At 38.4% G+C, this 26150-nt stretch overlaps 1 protein-coding gene across 6 annotated transcripts in view; it reads right to left on the bottom strand.

Annotated features, from left to right (window-relative positions):
• Positions 1-1525: 1525 nt before the first annotated feature.
• Positions 1526-26150, bottom strand: part of QKI (QKI, KH domain containing RNA binding) — a 155231-nt gene continuing 130606 nt past the window's right edge. Inside the window, exons 5-8 of one of the 6 annotated variants that reach the window (XR_007152048.1) lie at positions 13397-13484; positions 11715-12014; positions 8874-11005; positions 1526-4657 (exon numbers count right to left, since the gene is read on the bottom strand). Coding sequence is in view for 3 of the 6 variants with exons in the window: in XM_047857932.1 (XP_047713888.1) it covers positions 4641-4657; positions 8874-8948; positions 11715-12014; positions 13397-13484 (480 nt within the window). In the remaining 3 variants the exon portion in view is untranslated. The remainder of the gene's footprint in view (positions 4658-8873; positions 11006-11714; positions 12015-13396; positions 13485-26150) is intronic. The other 5 variants (XR_007152049.1, XR_007152047.1, XM_047857932.1 and 2 more) reach the window with 5 other exon arrangements.

The raw sequence follows: 26150 nt of genomic DNA, 5'->3' as shown, positions 1-26150 counted from the left end.
AATTCATCCATTTAAATGACGTGGTACCATGATGACTTCTAGATTAGCAGCTTGACAGACATCTTCCAATTTTTACAAAATAACATGTGAACTGTATGGCAAGAACTTTTACAGATGGTAGCCTATTAAAGCTCTCTCTACCTAATAATAATATACCCCCTCGCCCCCGCACGCCAAATCAGAGAAACAGCTGTATTTGTTTGATCCAAAGGACTACCTCTAGGATGACTAAATCAGCTAATCTGTGTAATTTATGTATGTATACTATGGGAATATATAAATATGGGAATACTTTGACAGTCTGCTTGGTTAATAGCATATTGGTATAGTTAGGTCTTTTGTAACATGTAACTCGTTTCAGCCCCAAGTTTTAGAACTTTAAAATAAATAAGATGTAATTTACAAAAATAAGCCATTATTTACAAACATAAAAATTCATCCTGAGAATTTATTATCCAGGAGAACAGTTTCACAGAAGAGGAAATAACCAGTATCTGTGAAATAAAAATGTACCTCAAGAGTTAAAACTAAAGAATTTGTAAGCGGAGGTCAATTTACCTAAGCTGCAGCCAAGAAAAGCATGAAGATATTTAATGAATCTTAAATCGACTTGCATGCAAGAAATGATCTTTAGATTTCTCAAAAGCTGATGTCATTCTCCCTAAACTTGTTGTATTCATAGAGTATTCTGGCTGTATTCTGGAAGAGGGAGGGAGGGAGGGAGGGGGGGGGGGGGAGGGGGAGAGAGAGAGAGAGAGAGAGAGAGAGAGAGAGAGACCGCCCGAGGAGAAATCAATGGTTCGTTCGGTCTCCTCTCTCACCACGGGTGATGAGGGGAGAGAGGCGGGGTGCGTGGTCATTGCCAATGGCTCGCTTTAAAGTGTCCTAAGGAACGGAGCTCCTCTGCCTTTGGCTTTTACCTGGTTGAGCACCCTTCCCTGCCCCAATGGGAACAGTGGCTAACATAGTTCAACACTTTCTAAAAGAAAAATGTCCAGTTAAAACACAAATGTGAAGAAACGCAAAACCTCATCGGATTCTTTGCTTTATAAAGTGAAGCAAAAAAATCACCCACTTCTAGAAATTGAAAGAAATGGTTCAACAAAGAATCAAACTGGTTGTTCGGGGTGTATCATCACAATGAGTCTCTTTACTCTTTATGCTGTGAGCAGACAGGGATTATTTTGGAGAAGGAAAAATAAGAAAGTGTGGAATTAGTAATGCAAGAGGCTGAAAGGCAAGTGGCAAGACTAGAAGACCGCCTCAAACCACCGCTACTTTGTTCCCGTCTCTACTGGCACCTACCCCCATGGTAAAAGGCCAGAATAACCGAAGCCGATTTTAACAGTAGTGTGCGTAATTGTAGGCTGACAAACAACATAAAAACAAGTCACGCTAGGTTATCTGTGGTCACGTTCTTCAGGGTTAGTCCAGTAACTCAAGACTTTACATTCTTTTGTCTTTATTTGTTTATTTTAATTATTAAACACGTAAAGGTTAATAAACAGACATAGTCCAGAGTTAGTAGGTTGGTATTATAACATTTATTAAAATAATGCTATGGGTTAATAGAAACAGCAAAGAACCAAAGAATTAAAATGCAAGCTATGTAAAATCCCAACTAAAACCCAAAAGTGTCTAATGTATTCATTCATTAGCTAAACTAAAAGCCCGAGAAAGACAAGACACCCAATATAATAAAGTACTGCAAAACAAGTGGCAATTTTCAGTTATCAAAATTGTGGATTCTGCATTTTGTATCCTTTTCTCAATCAAGAAAAAAATTCTTTTTGAATGTTATATAACATACATATAAAACAAGATAGAAAAATACATTATAAACTTGTAACAATGGCTGTAAATACATTATCTTACATGTTTCTCATAGGCAATAGGTTGGTTATGATACATACACAGCATGAAACTACTAAGATAATAAAGAATTGACAAAAATACATGTCGGCTGTACGGTAACATACAAGCGACACTCCCATCTACCCACGCTAAAAAATTACATAATACTGTCAGAAAAGAAGTCTTAAAAACTACATATTTTAATAAGAAATAAATTCAATAAAGAATGATAATACTGAGAACCAAGGCATTCAGAGATTTCAAAAGTCATGCTTTTTTTTCAGTTGATCCAAAATTTTATCAACTAAGTTTCCAAAAGTTTGTTCAGAGCCAACATTACTTAGAAACGTCACACATTTATCCCATACATTTACTTTCTTCCCCATAAAAGACCTTTGATAAACATCTAAAATGTCCAGGTGTAACACAGTTGAGATGAGACTGGGTCAAATACTGGTACTGGTTTTAAACTACTATCACCTCAAGTGTTCGAGTGTCGCAAATTTATTCAACCAACCAACCAAAATAAAAATCAAAATGGCACAGCATATACCGTAAATAAATCAAAACGACTGTATGTGTAACAGAAAGACAAAGCAGTGGCACATGAAACCAACGCTAGCTGAATACAAAACAATGAATGTCTATTGCATAGTAAATGAACTGAAAACGGTTTCCAAGTGAGACAAGATGACGGAGGTCACCACGAAGGTGCTTACTGAGCTCACTGCTGACCTTTGACTGTGAAGCTGTGAAGGGATGCGGGAGGGAGTGAGCCGATGAGCTGGGGATCCACTGCCACTTGAAATCTGCCACATCTGATACTGAGCAGTTATGGGCGATTTACTCAAGTGTTCGGACGTGGTCGGGCTCTGCGCACAAACCGTTTCAACTACGAAACTGAAATTCGTGAGAAACCGGAAGCTTAAAGTCACATGTAGTTGAGCATTTACATGCACAGTGATGCCAGTTTTTTTAAAGTGAAAACAAACAAACAGGTGTGTGTGGGGGGGGGGGGGGGGGCGGGGTGGGAGGGGCCGCTTGGGTCACTAAAAGCCACCAAAGAAACGGACCACCCAAGTAATCGGGTAGGGTAGAAAGAAGTCTGGTTAAATTTGGGCCATTAAAAAATACTGTTATCCTGAAGGAAAATCACAAAGATTCATTTTTTGTGAAAAAGTCTGCTAAGAATACTATTTATCTCCAATTTAGTAAGAAAGAATTCAGCACACCCCTCCTTCTCTGAATAAAATAAAGTTCTAATTTTGTCTGCAAATTGATGTTCCGATCACACATAATTTTCATCTTAGAACCTGTTGGGCTAACTTTAAATATCACAGTAACCAAGAGCACTCAGTAATGATTTTAAAAGAATGATGTTTTAAAACTTACTCGCCAGGCATTAGAAAAGCTATCAAATTTTTCACAGTATCAGATTTGGCAAATTTGTATCAAGGTACGTGGCAAAAATCATATAATCCAAACCATCAACTCATTGGTCTCCCCTCAAATCTTCTTTCACATACTGGGCGGGCGACTGAGTAAACATGCATTAACTTGTATTCTGAGGGAGGAGCTGATCTTACAAGACACTTGACTAAATGACCATGAAGGAAAATAAGGCACTTTCTTTTCTTTAGACTTATTCCAATACTTAAAAAATAAAAAAGAAAGACAAAAAGGCTCTTTTGGTCTTTTGTTTCTTGACAACCACCAGAAAAAATCATTTAATGAAATAAAGGGTTTCTTTGTTCTTTTTCTTTTTTTTTTTATAACACTTGAAAGTATAAAATGCTACATTTCCAAAAATATATATATTTTTTTCTGCACCAGCACCCTTGTATAGTAAAAGTATCTACTTTTTGTTCATTTGTTTCAATGCACTACACTTTTATCTACAATTTCATTACATGTATACAGCAAATAGGCAAGCATGGCTTTTACATCCTTAATGATTTTTGTTTTTTTCTATACAGGGAGGTTTAAAAAAAATATTTGAACAGTTTGCCCAGTAATGTGACACATAATGCATGTACCTTGTTCTCGTATAGTTTTTAAAGGAGGTTGTAAAATAAAGGTTCAGTAATTTTAACTCAGATATTATTTATCTTTTTAAAAATAGTGTTGCAGTTTTTGTTCTTTGCACTACTTCTCAAAATTCCTTGTCAGGCTGATCTCTCATGGCACACTGCTAATACTTCCAATTTTGGCAGGCAATATAAAAAAGGCTGCAACTTCTGCCCTTTGAGGGCACTGTAGTGACTAAACAGCGTATCAAATTTTGAATACTTTTTGAAGTCACTTCACCAATGGCGTCCCTGACCAAAGGTCCATGCATGATGCATCATCACACGGTACATTCAGAGAGCTGTGCTCGCTATGAGAAGAAGGTTCCTACAAGTCTCTCACAGTAACTGCCTCTGTCACTGAGTAGTTAAGGGCCATCTGTCTCCCCTTCTGAAGTGAGGCCTTCTTACCGTTCGCTTAGGGTAGGACGTGAAAAGATGATCAGTGCTGTGGGATGAATTGGGCCTTATTGCTTTACTACTATTCAGTGCAGGTTCTAGAACCACTTTCACCCAAACAGAAAGAAAAACCAAAAGCTGAGTCGGAGGACAACAATTTCTTTGTCTTTTGTTTGGTTAGATGGTAAGACGAACGGACAAGTGCCTCAGCTCGCTGCACTGACGACAGGCAAGCAAAGGCGATTACCAGTTAACTGATCAGCAGGCAGGCATGGTCAGGTCATCATTGGGTGAAGAGTTCAGAGGTCAGAAGGTCATAGGTTAGTTGCCGGTGGCGGCTGGGTGGTTAGAAACAAAAAACAAAACAAAACAAAAAAAAAAAAAACAAAAAAACAAAAAAAAAAAAAAAAACAAAAAAAAAAAAGAAAAGAAAAGATAGAGAAGAGATTAGTTTCAGCTAGTGACGGCTTAATGACAACATGAAAAACTAATCACAACTAATAAAAAAAAAGCATGTTTAATTCTGACAAACTGATTGACACCATCTACAGAATACAATAAAAATCATGACAGTTTCATATCATGATTTGAACAAATGAAGGAGAGCCCACTCCCACCAAAAAAAAAAAAAAAAAAAAACTGGTTAACAAGAAAAAATAGAAATAAAATACAACTAACAACTAATAGTTAGTAGCAGTCAATGGAGGAAACTGGAGAACAACAACAATGAATAGGTTTGATAAACAGAATTCTGAAACAGTCAGTGCAGTTATCAGTATCTGACTGCTATTAAGCATTAGTATTCTCTCAGAGGCAAGCACCAAAGCAACTATTAATGATGGATGTGATTATTAATAACTGATGATCAACAGAAATGAATCTAAAGAAATTTAAATTCCTATGAACAATTTGGTTCAACATAAACTCTGGGCCAAACAAGGTTTCTTTTGTTCAATAAATGTTTATTGCTTTTTCAATTATTCTATTTACAAACAACATGGAATTTCTTGGCCTTATGATACAAAGCAATACTAAACTGTAGTCTAGCGGTGGAGGCAACGTCATGGGAACCAGAAAAAGGCCAGGCCTTTCGCACCAGCCAGCACTTTCCAGTTGAAAATACTATTTTACACATATAGAACACTTATAAAATGCACTGGCATGTAAACACTGTAAAATCCTGCCATTTAAAATTCTATACTCAAAAAGCTCTAAGTACATCAAAAAATAGAAGAAATTTCTAATTGATACCAATAAGGCATTTTAAAACTACAAACAGCTTTCTTTATTCAATTTCAAAGCTAATACTCTGCAAATACAATAAAATCTGACATTTCATATACATTCCTGCTTTATATTTTATATTTTAAAAGAAGCCACCTGTAAATACTATTTTCTTTTGCAAAATAACAAACAGAACAAAAAAAATTAAAAAAATTACAGTAAAACACAAAGTAGTTCTCAAGTGGAAAGTTATCGTGCCCAGTGTCCTCGAGTTGTTCCTTCCTTATAATCAACCTCTGTCACATTCTGCTTCCCCAAACTTGGTCCACTTAACAGTAGTATGATTTTTAAGACTCATTCAACAGCTTAATTATTTCTACTCTATTCTGAGGTTTGAGAGAATTTTCTGTACTGTTGCCATTGTGACTAAGGCAGAGGAGATGTGAATGAATGAAAAACTATTCAGTGCGAAGGTAGACTCCGTGCCACTCCATAAATCGAGACCCAGTGGGTATAATGTTCACAGAGTTATTTGAAATAATCTATATAATGGACTGGTTTACTTTCATGTAACAAAAATGCTTTCTAGAGTCTATCATTTAGGATAGTTTATAAATACTACAAAAATACTGTATCTTCAATGGGACCAAATCTTCCCTGAATTTCTTAAAAATAAGTGGAATTTTATTCAAAATAAAACTTGCTATTCCAAAATTAAAGAAGAAAATAAATATTTAACAAGATGTAGTCATACCACTTCATAGTCACTCCCAAAATACAGAATCTTAAAGCATTTTTGATATTACTTAAGATTTTGATTAAAATTGTATTAAGTTTCTTATACAAATTATGTAAATGGTTTTTATAAAATCATTACTCGGAAAAACTCTGATTATGTTTTTTTGTGTGGAAGAAACAAAGCCAACTACCACTTCTATGTACACCAGAACATCTAGAACACGTCCTCTGCCAAGTCCTGGCCTCCCACAGTACACACAGGTGTGTCCACCGTGCAAAATCACTTATGGTTCACTACGACTAACAAGTCAGTTGGTCTTTTACAGGCTTCAAATTCAGTTTTGAAATAGGTGTCGAAGTGGGTTTATTTTTAGTAAAGAACTACATATTTGTCAACCATGCAGTACTCTAAATGCATATATAAAATTACATGGTTATGCGTCCAAGGGCTGAGTTTCCTTGCATTAAAAGTGAAGGTTTATATTAATCTTCCCTTCAAAAAAAAAAAAAAAAAAAAACAAAAAAAAAAACCTCAAAAATAGAGAAAACAGTAGTATCATAAAATAATTTAAATGAAGGACTTCAGACATCTCCCTTAGACCCAATGAGTGCATACAGTGATCGTAACAGCAGTATACAAGTATTCTGTTATTTAAAGGAAAAAAAAAAAAAAAAAGGTAGCTTTTCGGTTTGCTGACATTGCATTTTCAATAAAAGTGAGAAGACTAATCACAAACACATATAACTACAAAAGAGCCATGCATGGAATGTGATGTCATTTCCAAGTACTATAAAATCTTCTTAATATTGTTTTTGCCATCTCAAGGCACTGGAGCACTGAGTCACCAATAATTACTGTGTTAAAACAAAATTACGAGAAACCTCCTAAAAAGGGGCAGGCAGGGAAAGGTTAATAGAAGAAAAACTACTTAAAAACACTCTTCCAAACTATTGCAGACATTAACAATGTGAAAAAGACTTCAGATTATTCACGGGATTATTGGGTTTCTTTCAATCTAAAGTGACTTTTAAAAGCAAGGTCCTCCTTCACGAGGAGACTCGTTCTGCAAGAAGGGGGCACACAGGGGCAGTGCACACCTCCACGGTGTCCTACTGTCACAGGTCATCACTGAGCTTGGAGCTTGGGGACTATTTATTTCATTCACTGAATAATTGTTAAGTAACATACGTATACGTTAAAAGTCTTCAATTCAAGGCTCTTTGAATTATGTCTGATGCTAAAGAAGTATCATCAGTGTCTTTGGAAAGTATTTTATTCTGACGTGGACAACAGTTGTGTCCAATGTTTATCATCAGTATTCAAGAGAACCATGTGAAGCAGGGAGGTCGTTCTTAAATTCACAGAAGGTGTAGGACAGGAGTGGATAAATCCCTCACTCTTCCCACTAGTATGAGAGACTTCGATCAAATTAATTAGTAAGTAATACATGTGCAACAGAAGCTCTTCAAAGATCTTTTTCCACCTTGCTTCAGATTCTTACCTTGTGATGACACACTAAGAAAACAATTCAATGTCAATAAACCGAAAATAACACTCCTCAATAAACATAAATAATTTATAAAAGGGTCCAAGGGCATATATAGGACACAAATTGCAAGTGTTGAAAAGGAGAAAAATGAAGACTTATTTTCCAGTCACAGGTTAGTCAAAAAAGATATTCAAAGCTGGATTCATGTCTCCATAGACCTTCAAGAGATAGTTTACCTTCAGATAATATATTTTAGCAGCAAATGACAAAAATCGAAGGATCCATTTTGGCAAGAGAATGTAAGAATAAAAGGGAACTGATTTTCTCATTCATAAAAAATCCAACCGCATCAAAGTTATCTTCACAGTCCTTACTTTCTTGATTTCAGCTAAGTACTTGACATGCATATCCTCATGTTTACACAGTGGCTCAAGTATCTTAATAAAAAGGAAAATGGAAACTAAATCTTCAGTTTTCTCCACAAGGACACAGGAGGCATATATTCCTTTACTTCTCTCATTAAAGCACCATCCGCTCAGTTCATTTTGCAAAACCAACCCAAAATTTCACCACAATTACAAGGTATATTTCAGCAAAAGTTATTACTGAAAAATAATTAAGGCAACATCAAAATTTAATACCTCCCCACATGGACCAATTCATGTTTTAGTAGGAATAAATCACAGTACATACTAATATAGGATTTAATAAGTTAAAATATGAAGGGAACACAAAAAAAAAAAAGGAAAGGGAAAGAAAGGAGGGGAGGGGAAGGAAGGGGAGGGGGAGGGGGAGGGGGAGGAGGAGGGGGAGGGGGAGGGGGGGGAGGGGAGAGGGGAGGGGAGGGGAGGGGAGGAGAGGGGAGGGGAGGAGAGGAGAGGAGAGGAGAGGAGAGGAGAGGAGAGGAGAGGAGAGGAGAGGAGAGGAGAGGAGAGGAAAGAATCCCAACCCTTAAATCTGTCAACTATGACAAATTAATTTAGAAAAAGAAAAGACACGGTGTGCAGGTAAGCAGTTATATTTTTCCATCAGGTGTGGTGTTGCAAATTTTACGGACACCCAGCGCATTTCTTATAAACAAGAACTGCAGAACTAAACTAACCTCGGTCTGCGGTCACAATCCTTTGGTAAGGATGGACTCGCATATCGTGCCTTCGAACTTTAGTAGCCACCGCACCTAGTTAAATTGCAATTACCAAGACAAAGTTAGAAAACATTCACAAGGGAAAAGAAAACAAACATTAAACAGCAGGTTTATCAAAATGGATTTCAAAGGTTCATTTTACTACAAAAGTTTCCTCTTAAGAAACATGTTAAGGCACAGTAGTTTTAAAATTAACCATAATATGTTGCGTATATATGCGTCTATTAATATTGCATTCATCTCAAACATCTTGGCCTTAACCTGTTTTACGCGTTCATTCACAATCCCAAGGTACAGTGTTTCGTGAACTCTATTAGATCCAAACATATTTCAGCTTTACTAGTCACATATTCACTGAAGTGCCTTTCTCGCAGCAGGACCACTTCAATAATGCCATGCTTAATACTGACAATTATTTGCTAACCTTAAGACCACTTCCAGAGTTTATCGCTTAAAAAGGTTTAAAAGCAATTCTTACAGCCTACAGATTGTGGTTCGAAACTCTGAGTCAATAAGTATGAACTGCAATGAATTAGGTGATTAGTAAAGCAAACAGTGTAGTGCCCTTAGCAGTCAGTACACTATACACTCCTTTATAAATCACCGTTACTTTGTAAGATTACAGACTAAACCAAATTAATAACATACTTTTACTTTCTATCAGTGTGCAAAAAGTGCAAGTGAGTCACTGACTGCTAGGCTAAGCTCCCCCCCACCCCCCCGGAGGCTGCTGAGACTAAGCATTTGTTAAATTCAGATCTGATGAGGGTTCAGTTAAGACCGTTCTTGAATTCTTAGCCTTTCGTTGGGAAAGCCATACCTAAAGATAAAAGGAAGGGAATTAAAAATTAGTCACCAATGAAGACTTGATGCTAATACCAATCTCCTCACTACCACCAACACACATGTCTGCATCTGTTTTGAAGGGCACTGCTTATTTTAAAATAATAGGATGTGAAACTTGATATATATCATGCATGTTATCTGTGTGCAAATTTATTATAACTTAGCAATTTGAAATAAGTTTCTCAGTTCTCCAAGTGGTCAATGTCATGTTTTACTGCTTAGGTGGCAAAGCGAGAAGGAAGACTCTGAATGGATTTTGGTCACTTAGTACTCATTATTATTCATTTTATGAAGGCCAATTAGGTATCTGTATATTTCGCTTTTAATTTTGTCAGTCTAATAATTAAGTATTATAAATAAAAATTTCCCAACACAACAAAAAACACATTGCTTTAAAATGAGAGACTGCAGTGCCTCTTGCTGTTTCTAAGCAGTAAACTGGTCCATCACCCCTTCTTGCATTTTAGATAAACTAATCTTGTACAAGTATAATTGCACGAGGCAAAATCAGCAAGATCTTGCACCGAGAGTGCTGGAACAGCAGCTGGTGGCTCAGAGTGCCAGCCCTGCAGGAAGCAACAAACTCCTCGAACAGACGCTGTGCGTGCAGCAGAGAGGAGCTCTGAGACTAAAGGAGCAGGCGTGGGGCCGCGGGACAGAGCGTTAACAGAAAGGAAAACGTAAACAGGTTACATGTTACATGTTATTTTAAAAATGCTTCAAGAAATGTGCAACAGAAAACAAGCCTCTCGTCAACAGCTCTATCTAGAGTATAATTCTGACCTAAGGTACTTTATACAACGATTTAGAGATAAACGGAAACCATGTACAATCAAATGTATTTGCTCATGAAACAGAAGGCACCTGAGTGCGTGCACACACACAGATAACATACAGAGCATCGTGGCTTTCTTTAATTGAACAATGAAGTTTCAAGTTTAAATCTTAGTGTCCGGGTTCATGAAAGACTTTCAAATTTTTATAAATCATTATTAATGCTGGAAAAAAAACCCAGAACTTAAAAGATCAAAGTCCTACGAGTCCACAGCATGCATGCGGCACCAAGGTCACATACAATTCAAGAAAAAAAAGTATTCAAATTCTGTCTGGTAAAACAAAGGGGCAGCACGGAAAGAGTTTGTCCCACATTGACTGGTCGTGTTATAACAGCTGCTGTATTCTAGTCCTTCATCCAGCAAGTCAATGGGCTGAAATATCAGGCATGACTGGCATTTCAATCCACTCTATAAAAAAAAGGCATCAGTAATGTCTTTTTCAAGTACACCACTTTTTGTTCATGTAAAACCAAGCGTTCATAGTATGATCTTAATTTCTGCCTCAAATGTGATCCTAAAACAGTGACTTGGTATTTACTCATCAATTCCATACTGTACTACAGAAAGTAGGAGCTTCTCGTATGTTTAATATTAACTAGAACTTCAACAAAAGAGACAACCTGAGGAAACCTGAAGAATCCAACCAGTTGACCTGGTCCTTTTCATATTTTAAGCGATCACAAATATTAGAAAACACACAGACAATAACAGCAGTTTTTCAAAGACCTCAAAATATTTTCACACGGAATTTTAAAATTTAGCTGACAAATCAAATACATCTCTGAGATGGAAGGGCTCTAACTGTGGGCAGTGGAGCCAACGGAGGGGACAGGCCCAACTCAGAATGACCTCACCGTCAATGTCAACCGTGAAAAGTATTTTCTGTTTAACGTGGATCTGAGTTACCAACGAGAATCTGAGCAAACTTAGTAAGATGCAGTTATTTTAATAGGGGACCATTAAGAGAGGCTGAAATAAAGACAAACTTTAGGCTTCAGTCTTCCTAATGGCAACTTGCCTTGCCTCGCCTCGCTAAAACGGAGACAACCACTTCCAAGTCTGAGGCACAAATGCTATGCAGAAAACTACTGCTGACCGCACAGGGAGAACAACTTACCTAATACACCACTAGGTTCAATAGGATACTCAAGGATTGATGTAGCTGGCGCCAACGTGTAGGGGTACTCGTAGGGTGTGTAGATTAAACCAGCCTCGGGCCCCGGAGGAACTATTGCAGCAGTTGGGTGAGGAGTTCCGTTTGGCATGACAGCGGTCTGTATTTGTCTGATCAAAGGCATTATGGTAGGGCCAGCTGGCGTAGGAGTACGCAGGGCAGCTGGTGGGAGAACAGGCGCAGGCCCAGTGATAATCCTCGGAGCAGCCTGGGCTGTCGCTGCAAGAGAAAAGGCAAGGGCTGCTACAGTAAGCAAAGAAATGTAGGAGGAAGTACAGAGATAGCAGTATAAAATATGGAAAATGAGAGGGAAGTAGGAAAAAGAAAGGAAAAGCAGGAAAGAAGAAAAATAAAAGGAAATCATTAGTACATGCGCTGATCACACAAAATGCCAAAGCACACCGATCAAATGCAAACGGCTTCCCCTTTCCCAGTGTGATTAAGAATAAATGTGCAAAAATTAACAAGCCACTATAAAAAACAACGAAAAGAACGCGACCATTAAAATAGGTTACATTTAGTTCATATATTCGATATATCTATGGTTTTAAGATACCATGAGACTAAAGGTACATGCAAAAGCACATGGAAACACTCGCATTGAAAGAGGTTAAAAAATATTTTGCAATCGGGAGTCCACAGAAATACAGTTTTGGTATACTTCTAGAGTAGCTTAAGTTTCAAATTAAAAGAGGGATTTTTACTGTATTATGCTAGTCAACAAACTACTTTCATACAAATTTCCTGCATCTGTACGAATTCATATAAATTTCCTGCATCTGTACGAATTTAACTTCTTCATAGAGAAAGCAATACGTAAAACGTCCCATTCCTAAATATATGATTGTTAATGACATACTCATTCTCGTGAATAAATTAAAGCCAATCATTTATAAAGCAACCGCTTCCGACCCACTAAACTGCCTATGCTCTGGCAAGCTGGCTAGGACTTTAAAATTCTACTTAAAAAAAAAAAAAAAAAAAAAAAGCCAGTAATTTAAATAGGAGATTATGTTCCTAAGACATGTCGAGCTTAGATCGCCTCAAAATGAAAAAAAGCAACCCTCTTTAAAGTTTATGAAAGCATGCACAAATATATCGAAAGGAAAAGTGGGGTTGAAAACACTATCACCTACTGCTCTCTGTGAACTCACATATGAAATCAACAGAGAAAAATACTGCAGGAACAAGCAAGCGAAGTAAAAGGACAGAATTCGACAGAAGGGTCACTGCTTTCAGATACGCTCCAAGTCAGCTTTTTTTCAAAAAGAAGTTTCGAAAACTTTCTGTCTTTTGCACCAATGTGACAAAATAAGCTAGAAGCCTGACATGTATACTCAACAGAATAGGAAACGTCCTGAAACTCTCAACTTTGGAAGCTGAAATTTCATCAAAACGAGAACATTTATGAACCCGAAACCTAGACACGCTGGCGGGAGATTAGAAGAGAACGTCCTCAATTCACGAAAGCAGTCAAAGCGGGACTGCCGGTGCCCTATCAAGCGACACGTGTTTCGACTCTTCACTCCGGAGCAGTGTTCATGCGCGGCGCCGCCCAGCGGAGCAAGGCCTACGCACGAAAGGGCGGAGACGGCTGTGGCCCTGGACCCCAGTCTCTCGCTTACGTGATTTGACGTTGGCGTCCCTGTAGGTGCCGTTCAGAATTGCGAGCTCCATCAGTTGCATCTTCTTCAGGCTGTCTTCTCCCTCGGCCTGCGCACGGAAAACACAAGAGCAGTGAGAACTGAAGACGCCCGCGGACATCACAGCCGCACCTGCTCCCCAGCCTTGAAACGGGCAGTGCGTGCCTACAGCCGCCTGCTTCAACTGGGAAAAGGACAAAACAACCAGGGAACCGAAAGGTGCTGATATACCAACACGCAGGATACTCGCAACTGCCACTACCAACATTCCTACTTGGAAATGTCTTACACGAACTACACCGATTCTATTAAAGTTTCCTTAAAAAGCAATAAGTAACAATGTTAATTAAGATTAAATATGGTATATTTATTCTCTTTGGCATCTATCATTTTACAGAAGATTCAAAAACTCCAATGTGCTCATTGAAGAGAAAAGAAAACCAATCCATAAAAAACAAACATCCCTGTCCCCAACTGGGATTCTTAAACATATAACATTTGATTGTGGTATTCATGCAAGAGGATGTTGTTTAATTTTCCAAAAAGGAAAATTTAATAAAATCATAACCACAAGAACTTCTAAAATCTGAATACATATTCTTCTCTCTCACGCTCACGACATCCCTCCCTCCCCTCAATTAGTACATACTTAAGTACATCTTCAGGGCCACCATAAGATGCACTGTCCAAGTTACGACACATCTAAATGTAAAAGCTTTCCACCACTATGTGATGGTAACAGGCATAAACCAGGATGGTCTTTGACCATCAAACTGTTTGGCCATCCCACTTACTGTGGATGTGCCCCACCCTTTCCATTTACTGTTGTCACCCTTGTTCTAGTCGATATTGTTGTTATTACTGAAACTACTACCATATTACGTTAAGGGTATCTGTTCTTCAAACAATCTATACAATGGTTAAGATCAAATGCACAAGAACAACTTTTCTACTTATGTTCCTTAACATTTTCATGTCTTGAAACCCTTTCACAGTTTCTTACTATCTAAAAATATAAACCAATGAAGCTATCTATGATCTGGGCCCAAACTGTCTTCTCAAGTTAAAGCAATTAATCTTCTACTATTTTGTACATGTTATCTTATGCTACAAATCCCTGGTATGCGTCTCTGTGCATATTCCTATTGCCTCCACCTTGAATGTCCTTCAGGACTCCATTCCATCCCCCTTCTTTCGAAATTCTACTTAATCTCGGCAAACTTCAACCTCAATGCTACCTTCTCAAAGGGCCATCCTTAGATTGTAAGGCTTCTACCTTGGTTTATAGTTTCATGGACATCACCACTACCAAAGTAAACTCCTTGGGAACACAGTCTATTTCTTACTTCTCATTGCCTATATTCATATTCCCATTCACCTTATCCTTTAAGTTATTTTTGCTAGGACATATATTTCTAGATGATTGGTAAGAAAAATTTTTATTTCCAAACCTCAAATATCTAAATCCTATAGGATAGATATTAGCTACCGTAAAAGAAAGCAGATGAAGGTAGAAATGGAACTATATGCTACTCACATATTTTATGCATTACCTAAGCTTCAGAATATTTAAAAAAGAAAGCAACCCAACGACACATTTTTTTCTGACTTGGTTCAGGACAGGAGCAAGGCCACATGACAAGCTTCTCTGTCCTTTTCTACTGCAATCAATGATACACAAAACTCTGTCCTTGGCACTAAAGCAGCAAAGGGGATCCTATCATTTATAGTAAACAGAACTGCCAAAATGGCTTTTAGTAAACCACAAAGAATTAAAGAGAAAGATGAGTGAAACCATGATGAAGACAAAGTTTAATGTGTCACCGCCAACTTTTCAAAAACCTACGTTGCAGGAGAAAACAGAGAAGACAGTCTTGAACGCTTGTGGAATTACTATTCCTTGACCCCTATGAACTTGTACAAAGATGAATGAGAAAAAAAGTGAAGTAACAGGATTTCTTTAAAGCCACAGCAATAACTTTAATGATAAAAATAAGTAAGCACCATCAATGAAAGGGACAAATTAGAAATCCATCATCTAACTCAAACTCCTTAAACTTGTTCCCTGAAAACTAGTAATATTAAAAATTAAAACTCACCAAGTCATTTCAAATTTAAATCTATAGATAACAGAATACCAGAAGTATATAAATTACACTCTACATAAAAAAAAAAACAACAACAGGTGTACCTTCAGTGACTTGACTGTGAGAAAATAGTACGTTTGAAAACGCCAGCAAGTAAGAGGTAGAAATAAAGAGGGAAGAAGTGATGAGACATAATGTCTCATACAGAGAGCTCTGTACAGAGAAGAGGTACTCAAGCACATGTTTTCACTGAACTGTTCCTTTTAGAAAGTGATAGAAGCATACTCATTAGCTGGTGATGCAGTGTCAAACAGAGGAGAAAGGTCACGGAAGAAATACACACGTGTACATTCAGGGTCCGTGCATACGTGTGTGTGCCTTTCGCAGGGTGCAGGCTGCTGAAAAGCATTCAGTGTCATCAGCAGAGGCCTGCCCCCCTCCCCCCGCACACACCCCGCCCAGGAGGAGAATAAAAACTGGAGCAGCACAGCTTTCACGAGGCAGCAGCAACGGAGTATGCCACGGTGACACGGCTGGAGGCCACAGAGACGTACAAGTTACGCATGACAGTGTGCACGCTGGATTACATCACATTATGGCAGGTCCACTAACACTCCCGGCAGAGCACAGAATCTAGCCTGCAAAGCTACAATTTACACCTGGTGGTCTCGCTCCAGAATGAGCTGCACTCACTCCGGTGTCTTCACCACTTCTCCCCACGCCGCCCCCCATTCTGTACCCACAGAGCCAGCCCAACGCTGTGTCCTAAGAGTTTGCAGAGTTCATTACAGAATTACTTTCACACAGAAGTGCGATTTCAACCTCCGTGTCCTGGTTTTGTCGGCGAAACTTGGCACTGTATAACTGCCTGAGTGCTGCTGAAGGTGTAGGCCGTCTCTCAAATTAAGGTCAGAGAAGACCATGTGTTGGTTTCTTAGGTAATTTCACTTAGTCTTTTTCTCTTGTCCAGCGGCCCCGTTCTAGAGCTTCTACCGGCCACGCTTCATGCCAGGAGTTTCCACATGCCATGAGACTTTTCCTCTTCTCTCCAAGACAGAAGCTAACCAAATAGGGCATCCTAAAATCATACATCTTAACGCTCGACATTTCAAAAGGCATTTTGTAGAACCCTGTTCAGGGATAAACACTTGTATAGAAATGGAACTCTAACTTTTCCTTCTGTAACAAAAGCGTCTGTCTTTAACTAAACCTAAGTCATAAGAGGGTATTTGAGAATGCTGAATCCAAGTGGTCATCTAGAACTTTATAACTTCTCATTTCTCAAGTATTTGCACTGTATTTTACAATTCCAGGTATAATTTATATGCAGTGAAATCTTGAGATCTTAAGTGCAACACTCAATCAGTTTTGAGGCATGTACATCAAGACACAGGATGTTTCTATCAATTCGTAAGTTCCCTTGTGCGTCTCTTCTTACTCAAGGTCCTTCCCACCACCCTCTGCCTCCTGAAACCACCGATCTGATTTTTATCACCAGCTTAGTTCTGCCTATCCTAGAATTTTATAAAATGGAATCAAAGAGTATATACTTTGTGTGTCCAACTTCTCTCCCTCAGCATACTTATGGAACTCATCCATACTGTTGTGTGTATCAGTCGTCCGCCTGTTTTGAGAGCTGAGTTGTATTTCATTTATTTACCCATTCTTCTGCAATGGACATTGGGATGTTTCTAGTTTCTGGATGCTGTGAATAAAGCCATTATGAAAATTCTCATAGTAGGTAATTTTGTGACTATAGTTTCCCCACCCCCTGCCCATTTCTTAAATACATACCTATCTCTCATATTTAGTATGAAAAACATGTAAAGGTTACTGAAATATTATGAACAACATACCTTTGAAACGTAAAAGTTTAAAACTATAACAAACACTTGCTAACTTCTCTACAGGTCCACTGCCCCATATCTAAAACCTGTGGCATCATAAATGTTTTGAGAAATGTTCAGAGTTGCATAAAGATAATATACAAAGGATTACATAACATCCCCAATGGGTCTGGAGGAATACTCCAATAACCCAATGTGTAGCAAACATAACAATACATTAAGTAGGATAAAGACAGAGTATAAACATACTTTTCTGAACTTTTTGGAGTTTGTAATTATGGATGACAGATTATGGGTCTGTATAAATATATATAACTTATACATATATTATAGTAATTTACAGCTATGTTAAAGGGACAGAAATAGGTCGCGGTTAGTACTAGATGAGAGTGAACAGGTTCTAGCATTTTAAAGTTGAACGATTTATACATTACCTTATTGAAACTACATATTAGGTTTTCCTCATCTTAACATTTTATGCTTTATACAGATCTATGGCACTGGTACTGTTATCACCCCTGAGGTTCAGACAGGCTAGGTACCTTATCCAATGTAACATACGGTCACGCTGCAAAACTGGCTTCCAACCCAGAGTACCTGATCTAAAGTCCTTATCACAACTTTTCCTTTATGTACTGCCTTTCAGTGGAATTATCTTTTCAATTCATCAAAGACCTCACATGAGAAATTAAGAAAATCATGTTTAGTTGGCAACTTTAAATTGATAAAGCACACGTTAAAAAAACTCCACAACAATGTAATTACAATAGAGAACCGAAACAAATGTATGAGTATCTCTAAATCATTAAAAATGTGACTAGTACTATCATTTGCCTGTAAGAAAAGCCCAACTCCCCGGCTTAGCAATCAAGCCACTAAACAACTTCTATAAGCAGCCCTATTTGCAAATATTCTGCATTAGTCAAAATCATCTACCCACTATCCCCTAGAAGCCCACTGTGCTTTTCTGCCTCCAAGGTAGACACGATCCTGTCTAGAAGCATCCTATGTATGTCTCTTTTGACAGCCCAGATCACTGTCCTCTCCAGAGTACATTCTTTTCGAACCACACCCACCTATAATGGTATCATTTTCCTAAATCTATGTTGCTCCTTTTGGGGGACTTAATCCTATACAGACAGCCATGTACTATCTCCTCTTTTCTATTTTTTCATGTTGTTTTTAGGAAATTTCTCCTGTGACCTGCATCCATAAATTAACCAATAATCAATTACACCAGTCATCTTCTAGACCCCAATGACTTGCAGAGGTGAACCTGATCCCTGACATTTAAAAAAATTCTTTTCTATAAATTTGCAATAATGAGTAGAAAAGGTTTTGCAAACATAAAAAGTACCTGACTACTTACTGCACTTGGAAAACAAGGGCTGACTAAGAAATGTGTAGAGGGGCGCCTGGGTGGCTCAGTCGGTTAAGCGGCCGACTTCGGCTCAGGTCACGATCTCGTGGTCCATGAGTTTGAGCCCCGCGTCGGGCTCTGTGCTAACAGCTCAGAGCCTGGAGCCTGTTTCGGATTCTGTGTCTCCCTCTCTCTGACCCTCCCCCGTTCATGCTCTGTCTCAAAAATAAATAAACGTTAAAAAAAAAAATCATAAAAAAAAAAAAAAGAAAAAAGAAATGTGTAGAGAAAAGAGAAAACAGAGTGACCAAAGTTTATAAACAGTTTTAATACCAATCATCACCTGTATCTGTTCTGTCAGCTAAAGAAAAGTCTGACAAAGAACATAGTGGACTTAAATATAAATCGAGGATTTTACACAGGAGAGTGACCTAACAGGATTTACCTTTAAAGGCACATTTTGTTATTCTGTGCATGGACTGTTGGGGGCTTGAGGACCATTAGAGACCAGTCACGAGCTTTACTGCAGAGTCCTAGTGACAGAAGATGCACGGGACTGGGACAGGAGTAGTAACAGATGGCAAAAGAACCTGAAAGGACTTGATGGCTGGTCGGATGTAAGGAATGAGGGCTAGGAGACATTAAAGACTAATGTTCAGGCTTTTGGATTTAGCAATCAAGTAGATGCTTTAATGAGAAGATAAAGGCTGAGGAAAATGGAATCGAGAGTTCTGTTTAGAAATATTAAGTTGAGAAGGCGAATACTTTGGCTAAACAGGCAAGTGGTGATGTCAGGTAGACACCTGACTATGAATCTGGGGTCTACTTTTTCCAACTTATCCTATAAAGCTAGTAGAAAACTTAACCTCCCACACGACTCTAGAATATTTTCTCCAGGATGATGTAGCAATTACTAAGTTCCAAACTGACCTGCTATGTGTTTTCACTGCTGGGTTTAGGACTCTGTATAGTACGATTTCTTCTTTGCCAGCTGGTTCTGTTAGGTCCGCACAAGTGAGATGCACAGTGGAGGACATTAAAACAAGACTGAAGAGCCAGCAGAGAAGGGACGCCCCTTCCTATGCTAGCTGTTCTCAGGCTCCACACTCCCCAGCACTTCTAGAACCAGCTTTCTGGCGTCTCACCCATGAGGAGTAACATCAGCCAACCAGTTTATCTACTCCTCTGAGATACTAAGGTTCCATTAACTAGTCTAGAGGCCCCACCCTGTCAGCGCTCTCGGTTCTAGCCCTGCACGAAATCTCTCAAAGTGCCTGAGATCTAACAAGAGTACCAATCTCTCTCTTCTCTCTCCCAGGCCTAGGGTAAAAGCTGCTTCCTGCAGTTTCTAAATCTGTATTACACCCCGTTCCTTTTTCAAATTTCAATACCTGTCTAACCAATTACTTTATTAATTCTCTCCATTGAACACCCTAGTGTGCTTTTTGTTTTCCTGATGCGGGAGTTCACAGAACCTGAATTTCCCAGACTGCCGTTTAGGGCCACACCAGCTTCTTCTCCTTTTGTCAACAATCTCATTTTGTGTCAAAACTTAGGTGGACTCCACGATGGTCTACCATTTCTTCAGATTTAAAGGCTCCTCGATTTCACCTTCCGTTCTTTTCCCAGTCTTCAATATTCAGTTAACAGACGGCTAACGGACACCTACCATGGTACAGATACTGTGCTCAGTCCAACGCAAAAAGAATGGTGTTCACAAACTGAAGAGCATGGAAGAAATCCCCAGAATCGTTACAGAAACCCAATACTGAAGAGATGTATCAGAACTCCGTGCTTAAGCGGAGAGGTAAAGACAAGCTAGCATCCTTGCTTCACCTGGGCAATACAGCCTGATTACCTTTTACTGAGTAAGCCCTCAGTTCAAATGATCTGCAGAGAGGACCTTACCGTTTCACTGGAAATTCTGTGGGTCAAAATGTTACAGATACAGTAAGGGAAGAAAAGTCGTGGCATATGTTTTTCTATTTGCCATTCCATTATGTGACATACTTCCCCTCGATCGTAGTACCTGGTTTGGCAGCAACCGCTTCCCACAGATAACGCAAGATAAGGTAAGAGAAAGCACGAGGCACCGTACTTAGCCAGAGAAGCCAGAAACATTCACACACACACACGCAGGCGTGCACATGCACACAGGGGTGCATAAACTGTATTAAACGAAACAGAACTAACAAATTTATCTATTTTTAACTGTAAGATGTTTTTTACAACAAGGTATAAACAGATCTATCAAAAACAGTAACGATCTCAGAAATAAAAAATCACATCTCATAATAAGCATTTGTTTCTTCCTACGTGAAACACAGTATGACACAATTTGAGATTTTATTCTTTACAGTAAGCTTAATAACAATGAAAAACTTTTGAGAGATCTGCATGATCCACAACTCAGGGGATACACTGGTATTAGTGAAGCCACATAATTATTTTATAGGAAAAAAAAAAAAAAGAAGACCTCTGAAATATATAGGGAGAAGTAGGCAAAAATCTGAGAAGTACATAGGTAGTGGCAGTGGTGGCAGGGGGGTGAGTAGGTAAGTGTAGGAGGTTGTAACAAATGCCTGACGACAAATTCTGAAAATAGGAACATATTAAACATATAATATACTCGGAATGAGCAATGAGTCTACAGGCAGGAAAAGGAATTATCATTATTATTTTTAAATAGCAATCACATAGTAAAGACCAATCACTTGTCTAGGGATATGAAGAATTAAATGTGGTCCCTGCATTTAAGATTTATCGTCTGGTTTGGATAGAGACCGAAACGTAAAACGAATTCAGTAAAGTGTAACAGACACTATGAAAGAAGTTTACAGCGGGTGTAGTGGAAAACCAAATAAAAAACTTTGGGGAAAGGATCATGAATCACTTTAAGGATCTGATAACCACAATTCTGTCTAAGACGCATGCAGGAGTACATAGGCAAAATGTTACATACAATTTTAGTGGGTTAAATGAGAACTAAGCTCGTCTGTAAGTAGCTGTGATAAAACCGTTAACCCACCCCAAAACGGTCTTGACAGACTTCCAGGTAACGCCACAGTATAATGTCAACCTCCTATAGGAATTCTTTCGAGTAACCTGTTTGCACTACAAGATACTTAGGAGATTTCTGAGCCATCAAGTACAGTCTAATAACCTCAAAGTCAAGAGCAGGTAGAAAGCTACCTGGCCCTCAGAGCAATGTCAGGTCACTACGCTGCCGGTTTTACTTCAACTCAAACTATTTTCAGTTGTAGTCATTTTGGTGACTCCTGAGCCCGCTAATTTTGGTTGCTTCCCACCTTAACTTTTTGTCTTTGTTGTTTTGTAAGGTATCTTTATTGTGAATGGCTAAATCTCTGAACCTCAAACGAAGGCCAAGGGAGTTTTAAAGCAGAGAAGGAAAAAAGGTAATTTCTTCAAATGTCATCTGCTAGCATTTGACCTCTGTGATGTACAATGACTGCAATGAAGTGTCTGCATTATAATTCTTGTTCTGAGATTGAGACTCTTAACATCTTTTCCTGGCTGGAAAGAAAATTAAGCTAATTAAATATTTTGTTTTTTAAAGGCTGTTTTGGAGATTCGATAAAAGTTCATGTTTCAAGCGTTTATAGTTTTTAAATGTTTATTTACTTACTTTGCGATAGCAATAGAGAGCAAGTGGGGGAAGGGCAGAGAGAGAAGGAGACAGAATCCCAAGCAGGCTCCACGCTGTCCGTGCAGAGTCCAATGTGGGGCTCAAACGCACGAATCCATGAAATCGTTACCTGAGCCGAAATCAAGAGTCGGACACTTAACCGACTGACCCACCCAGGCGCCCTGTGTTTCTAATACTTACAGAATTTAATCTTTCCTATCTGATTTAACCCTCTTAACAACTATGTAAGGTATGTAACACAGGTGTTATCTCTCCCATTGGCTGCACTTTTGGGTAAAATTTAACAAAAGATGGGAATCTGTGCCACTTTGTTAATAAACCACTTGAATACTTCTTATGCTTGGCTATCCCACAGCTAGGAAGCTAAGTATGGGTTGGTCAAACTTGAAGAATAAAATAATAACAAACAAAACATGGAATGTAAACAGCACATTCCATTAGGGATGAAGAATATTTCCCTTCTGAAATAAATTGCAAATACTCCCTCATTTCTTAAGTGGGTAAGTATACAGCAATCTAAAAACCTCATTTCCAAGTAGGCATGCAATAAATCAAAAAGTTAAGTACAGGAGATGACTATTAGGAACAGGAGTCCATTTTAGAACTAAACCCTTAGAAACTTTTCCCCTTTATACCAGGAGCAATCGGTGAGCAAACCAGCTGTTATGTCGGGGTACACCATACATCATTTTAGAGGAAAGCAATGAAGAAGTCCTCTTAAGTCCCCTACTTGAGAACTTTGAACCTTATTAACCTTAAACAAGCTATGAGTTTGGGTTTCAGATATTCCTGTGTTCTCTGTGGCTGCAATGTTTACCCTGTACTTGGACGTGTTTTATAAATATTAACAATCACACCGTGTCCAATAAGTATGACAAGAATTAGCCCGTAAGCCTAGTCACATACAATTATCAAGAGAAACAAAAACTGAAAAGCGAAAAAACGGTAAATACCAAGAGGGAACTTCCTGTGAGTCACAGAAGACCTCAAGGCTTGGGTGAATTGTTTACACTGCACACAATGTCAACATGCACATGAGAAGGGACAGGTATGCTCGGGCTGCCAAGGATTTCCCTATGACCCCTGACGAGTTCTATCAGGAAAGGGAGTCACCTACTTCAACAGGTTTCTTTACATACACACCGAACCCATCTATTTTGAAAAAGTTATCGATGACCTAACACCAAGGTGGGGAGAAAACACTGACTAAGTCTTAAGCTACCAAGGGCAGGATTGTACCTATTTAGTAGGATGCACCCAGGGATTGAAAGCAGAAAATGGTCTAAACAATCTGGACTCACAAGCAAATGGACTTAGGTATTTTCTTTCCAAATCCAGGGGCTTTCACATTGCTTTAATACTGGATTTTAAAATTTACATGTAATCTACTACTCAAGGGAAACAATGTCTTTATTCCCATCTAGATTTTATTATGAACTGGATTTATCCTTTAATAGCTGATAACATAACTTTTCATCTATTTTGATGAAAAAATTTTCTTACTCCCACTTCATTCCAGAAGATGCACACCCTATTAAATTGTGTCCTGAAAGGGTTTTTGCAATGTACATGGTTACACAAAAGTATGGGTATTCATTCATTTTATGGCCTTTTAAATAACTTTGTTTTATTTGGGAAAAAAGAAAAACCTAAACAAAACAGAATAATTGCTAATTGAATGGGAACAATACCACTGAGTTCCTTAAATGGAAGCTCAAATTGGGCTTCTTCTCAGGCATTTTCCAGAAAGAGCTGTGATTTCCCCACGAAAATGGATTATCGGCCTAGATTGTACTAATATGCTAGTTCACTAAAAAGGCTACATGCAAGGTAAACTTGCTCTCTCTCTGCCTTGTGATGCTCATTTGACAAGCTGGTCCAGTAACCACAAAGATTACAGAGTACAAATACTGCTTCTATTTTGACTCAGTTTTAGTACTTCTTACTGCTTCTATATATTTTATATATATATATGTGTATGTATAACATGTATAAAATATACGTGTATATACATATGCATGTACAATATACAGTTTTTAAAAGTTACTTGTACTTACTTCTTTTTATCATGGAAAATACCTAATATATATAAAATCAGCATACTCTTCAATATGTTATATTCCAGTGACAGATTTTATACTTAAAATACTTCAAATTTACAAAAATCAGTAGCTAAACGGGGTTTGTTAACAGAAGCATACTTCAGAAACTGCTGTACTGCATTTGTTTAATTCAGGAACACCTACAAAAGATGAAGCTGAATGGCTCAAAGACATTTTAATTGGCTTTAACTATGATCATTATCAAATCTAAGACTCATCACTTGGTTTTTAAACTCCAGGAGAAACGGCTCTTTGCTTCCGCAAGTTCTAGGGCTTTGGTGCTGTATGACTGGCGGTGGCACAAGTCTCAGCACTGCTATCCACATACAGTCGAACACTGGTAATTCTCCTCACAGATGAGTTTTCATGGCAATAAATGAAATTAGAAAGCAATGAATTAGAGAATAACACACGTACTGCCTAGCCACCGTTTGTTTAAAATGGGACCGGCGTTCCAGGGGTAAGCAGTCTTTTGTTGGGATGGTTGGTGCTTTAAAGAGTTGGTATGATTGTTGAAGAAACAATTTACTGGTGGTATGAAGAAAGGCAACGTCTCTGGTTCCAGAGTTAGAAGTAATTCAACGCTGTCTGAAGGGATCTCTCCCGGTTATAATTTGGTTTTATAGCATTAGATATATAGCTTTTTAAACCATCTGGTTACTGAAATTCCGACAGGAAAAAGTAACTTTGTTACTGGGAGTTTGAAATTTCTAATTCCTCACGAAAAACTTTTTTAATAAATTAAAAGATTTTTACAACCAGCGTTCGGCTGCACACTTGTTCATTTGTTGCAGAACAGACTGGATACTTTAAGTTCATAACAACAACAACAAAATAAACTATACTAGTAGGTTCCCAGTATATATAAAACACAAGTAAGTATCTGTTCAGTGAATATACGCAGAGGCTTAAAACACCTGTTAAAACAGTTATGTGTTCAACTGAAACAGAACTTTTTCTTTAATACGCTTTGTATTTGCTGGTTGGTCTTTCACTGGTAATTTTAAATTGTTCGATGCTCTAGAGTATAAGAGAAATCTTTCTTGTGGCTTCTCCTGAGCCCTTTCCCTTCTTAGCTCCTACTGATGAACAAATAACCACAGAGTGCGCTGGGAACTGCAAGGTATATCATATGGGGGGGAGGGTAAGAGAGAAACGACACAAAACAAATCTGGGAAAGTGGGTATGCACCAGGTGAAGATGGGGTACACATGCCATGTTAACTAGTTTGCATTTTTACCATGCAGTGACAGAAAGCCATGGCAAATGTGAATCAGGAATGTGATACTTCTTATATTAAAAAAAATAACTTTGGCTGCAACTATGAGGGAGAACCAACTGACCTAGGACAATAGTGGAAACAGAAAAGTCAGCTGCTATTAAGAGGCAGAACTTGGTAAGTGGGATGGATAAGAGTGAGAGCAGAGGGGGACAGAGGTGGAATTAAGGATGTATGACTCCCAGGTAATGGATGTCATTCAAATGAGAAAACAATGGAGGGACTCCTGTATGAGAAGGTCAGAAAGGATGTGATGTTACTTTGGGAAATTTTGTTTGGATGCCCGTAAATCATCCAAAGAAGGTGCCAACTGGATTGGGAAGATCTGGAACTAAAGAGGAGAGGCATACTGAAGAACGATCACCATGGCAGTGGTTCCTGGAGACAGATGAGA

Source organism: Prionailurus viverrinus, chromosome B2 (genome assembly GCF_022837055.1).
Source record: "Prionailurus viverrinus isolate Anna chromosome B2, UM_Priviv_1.0, whole genome shotgun sequence".
NCBI classification, from domain to species: Eukaryota; Metazoa; Chordata; class Mammalia; order Carnivora; family Felidae; genus Prionailurus; species Prionailurus viverrinus.
The sequence above is the reverse complement of the archived record's forward strand: the minus strand, read 5'-3'. Positions and strand labels throughout refer to the sequence as shown.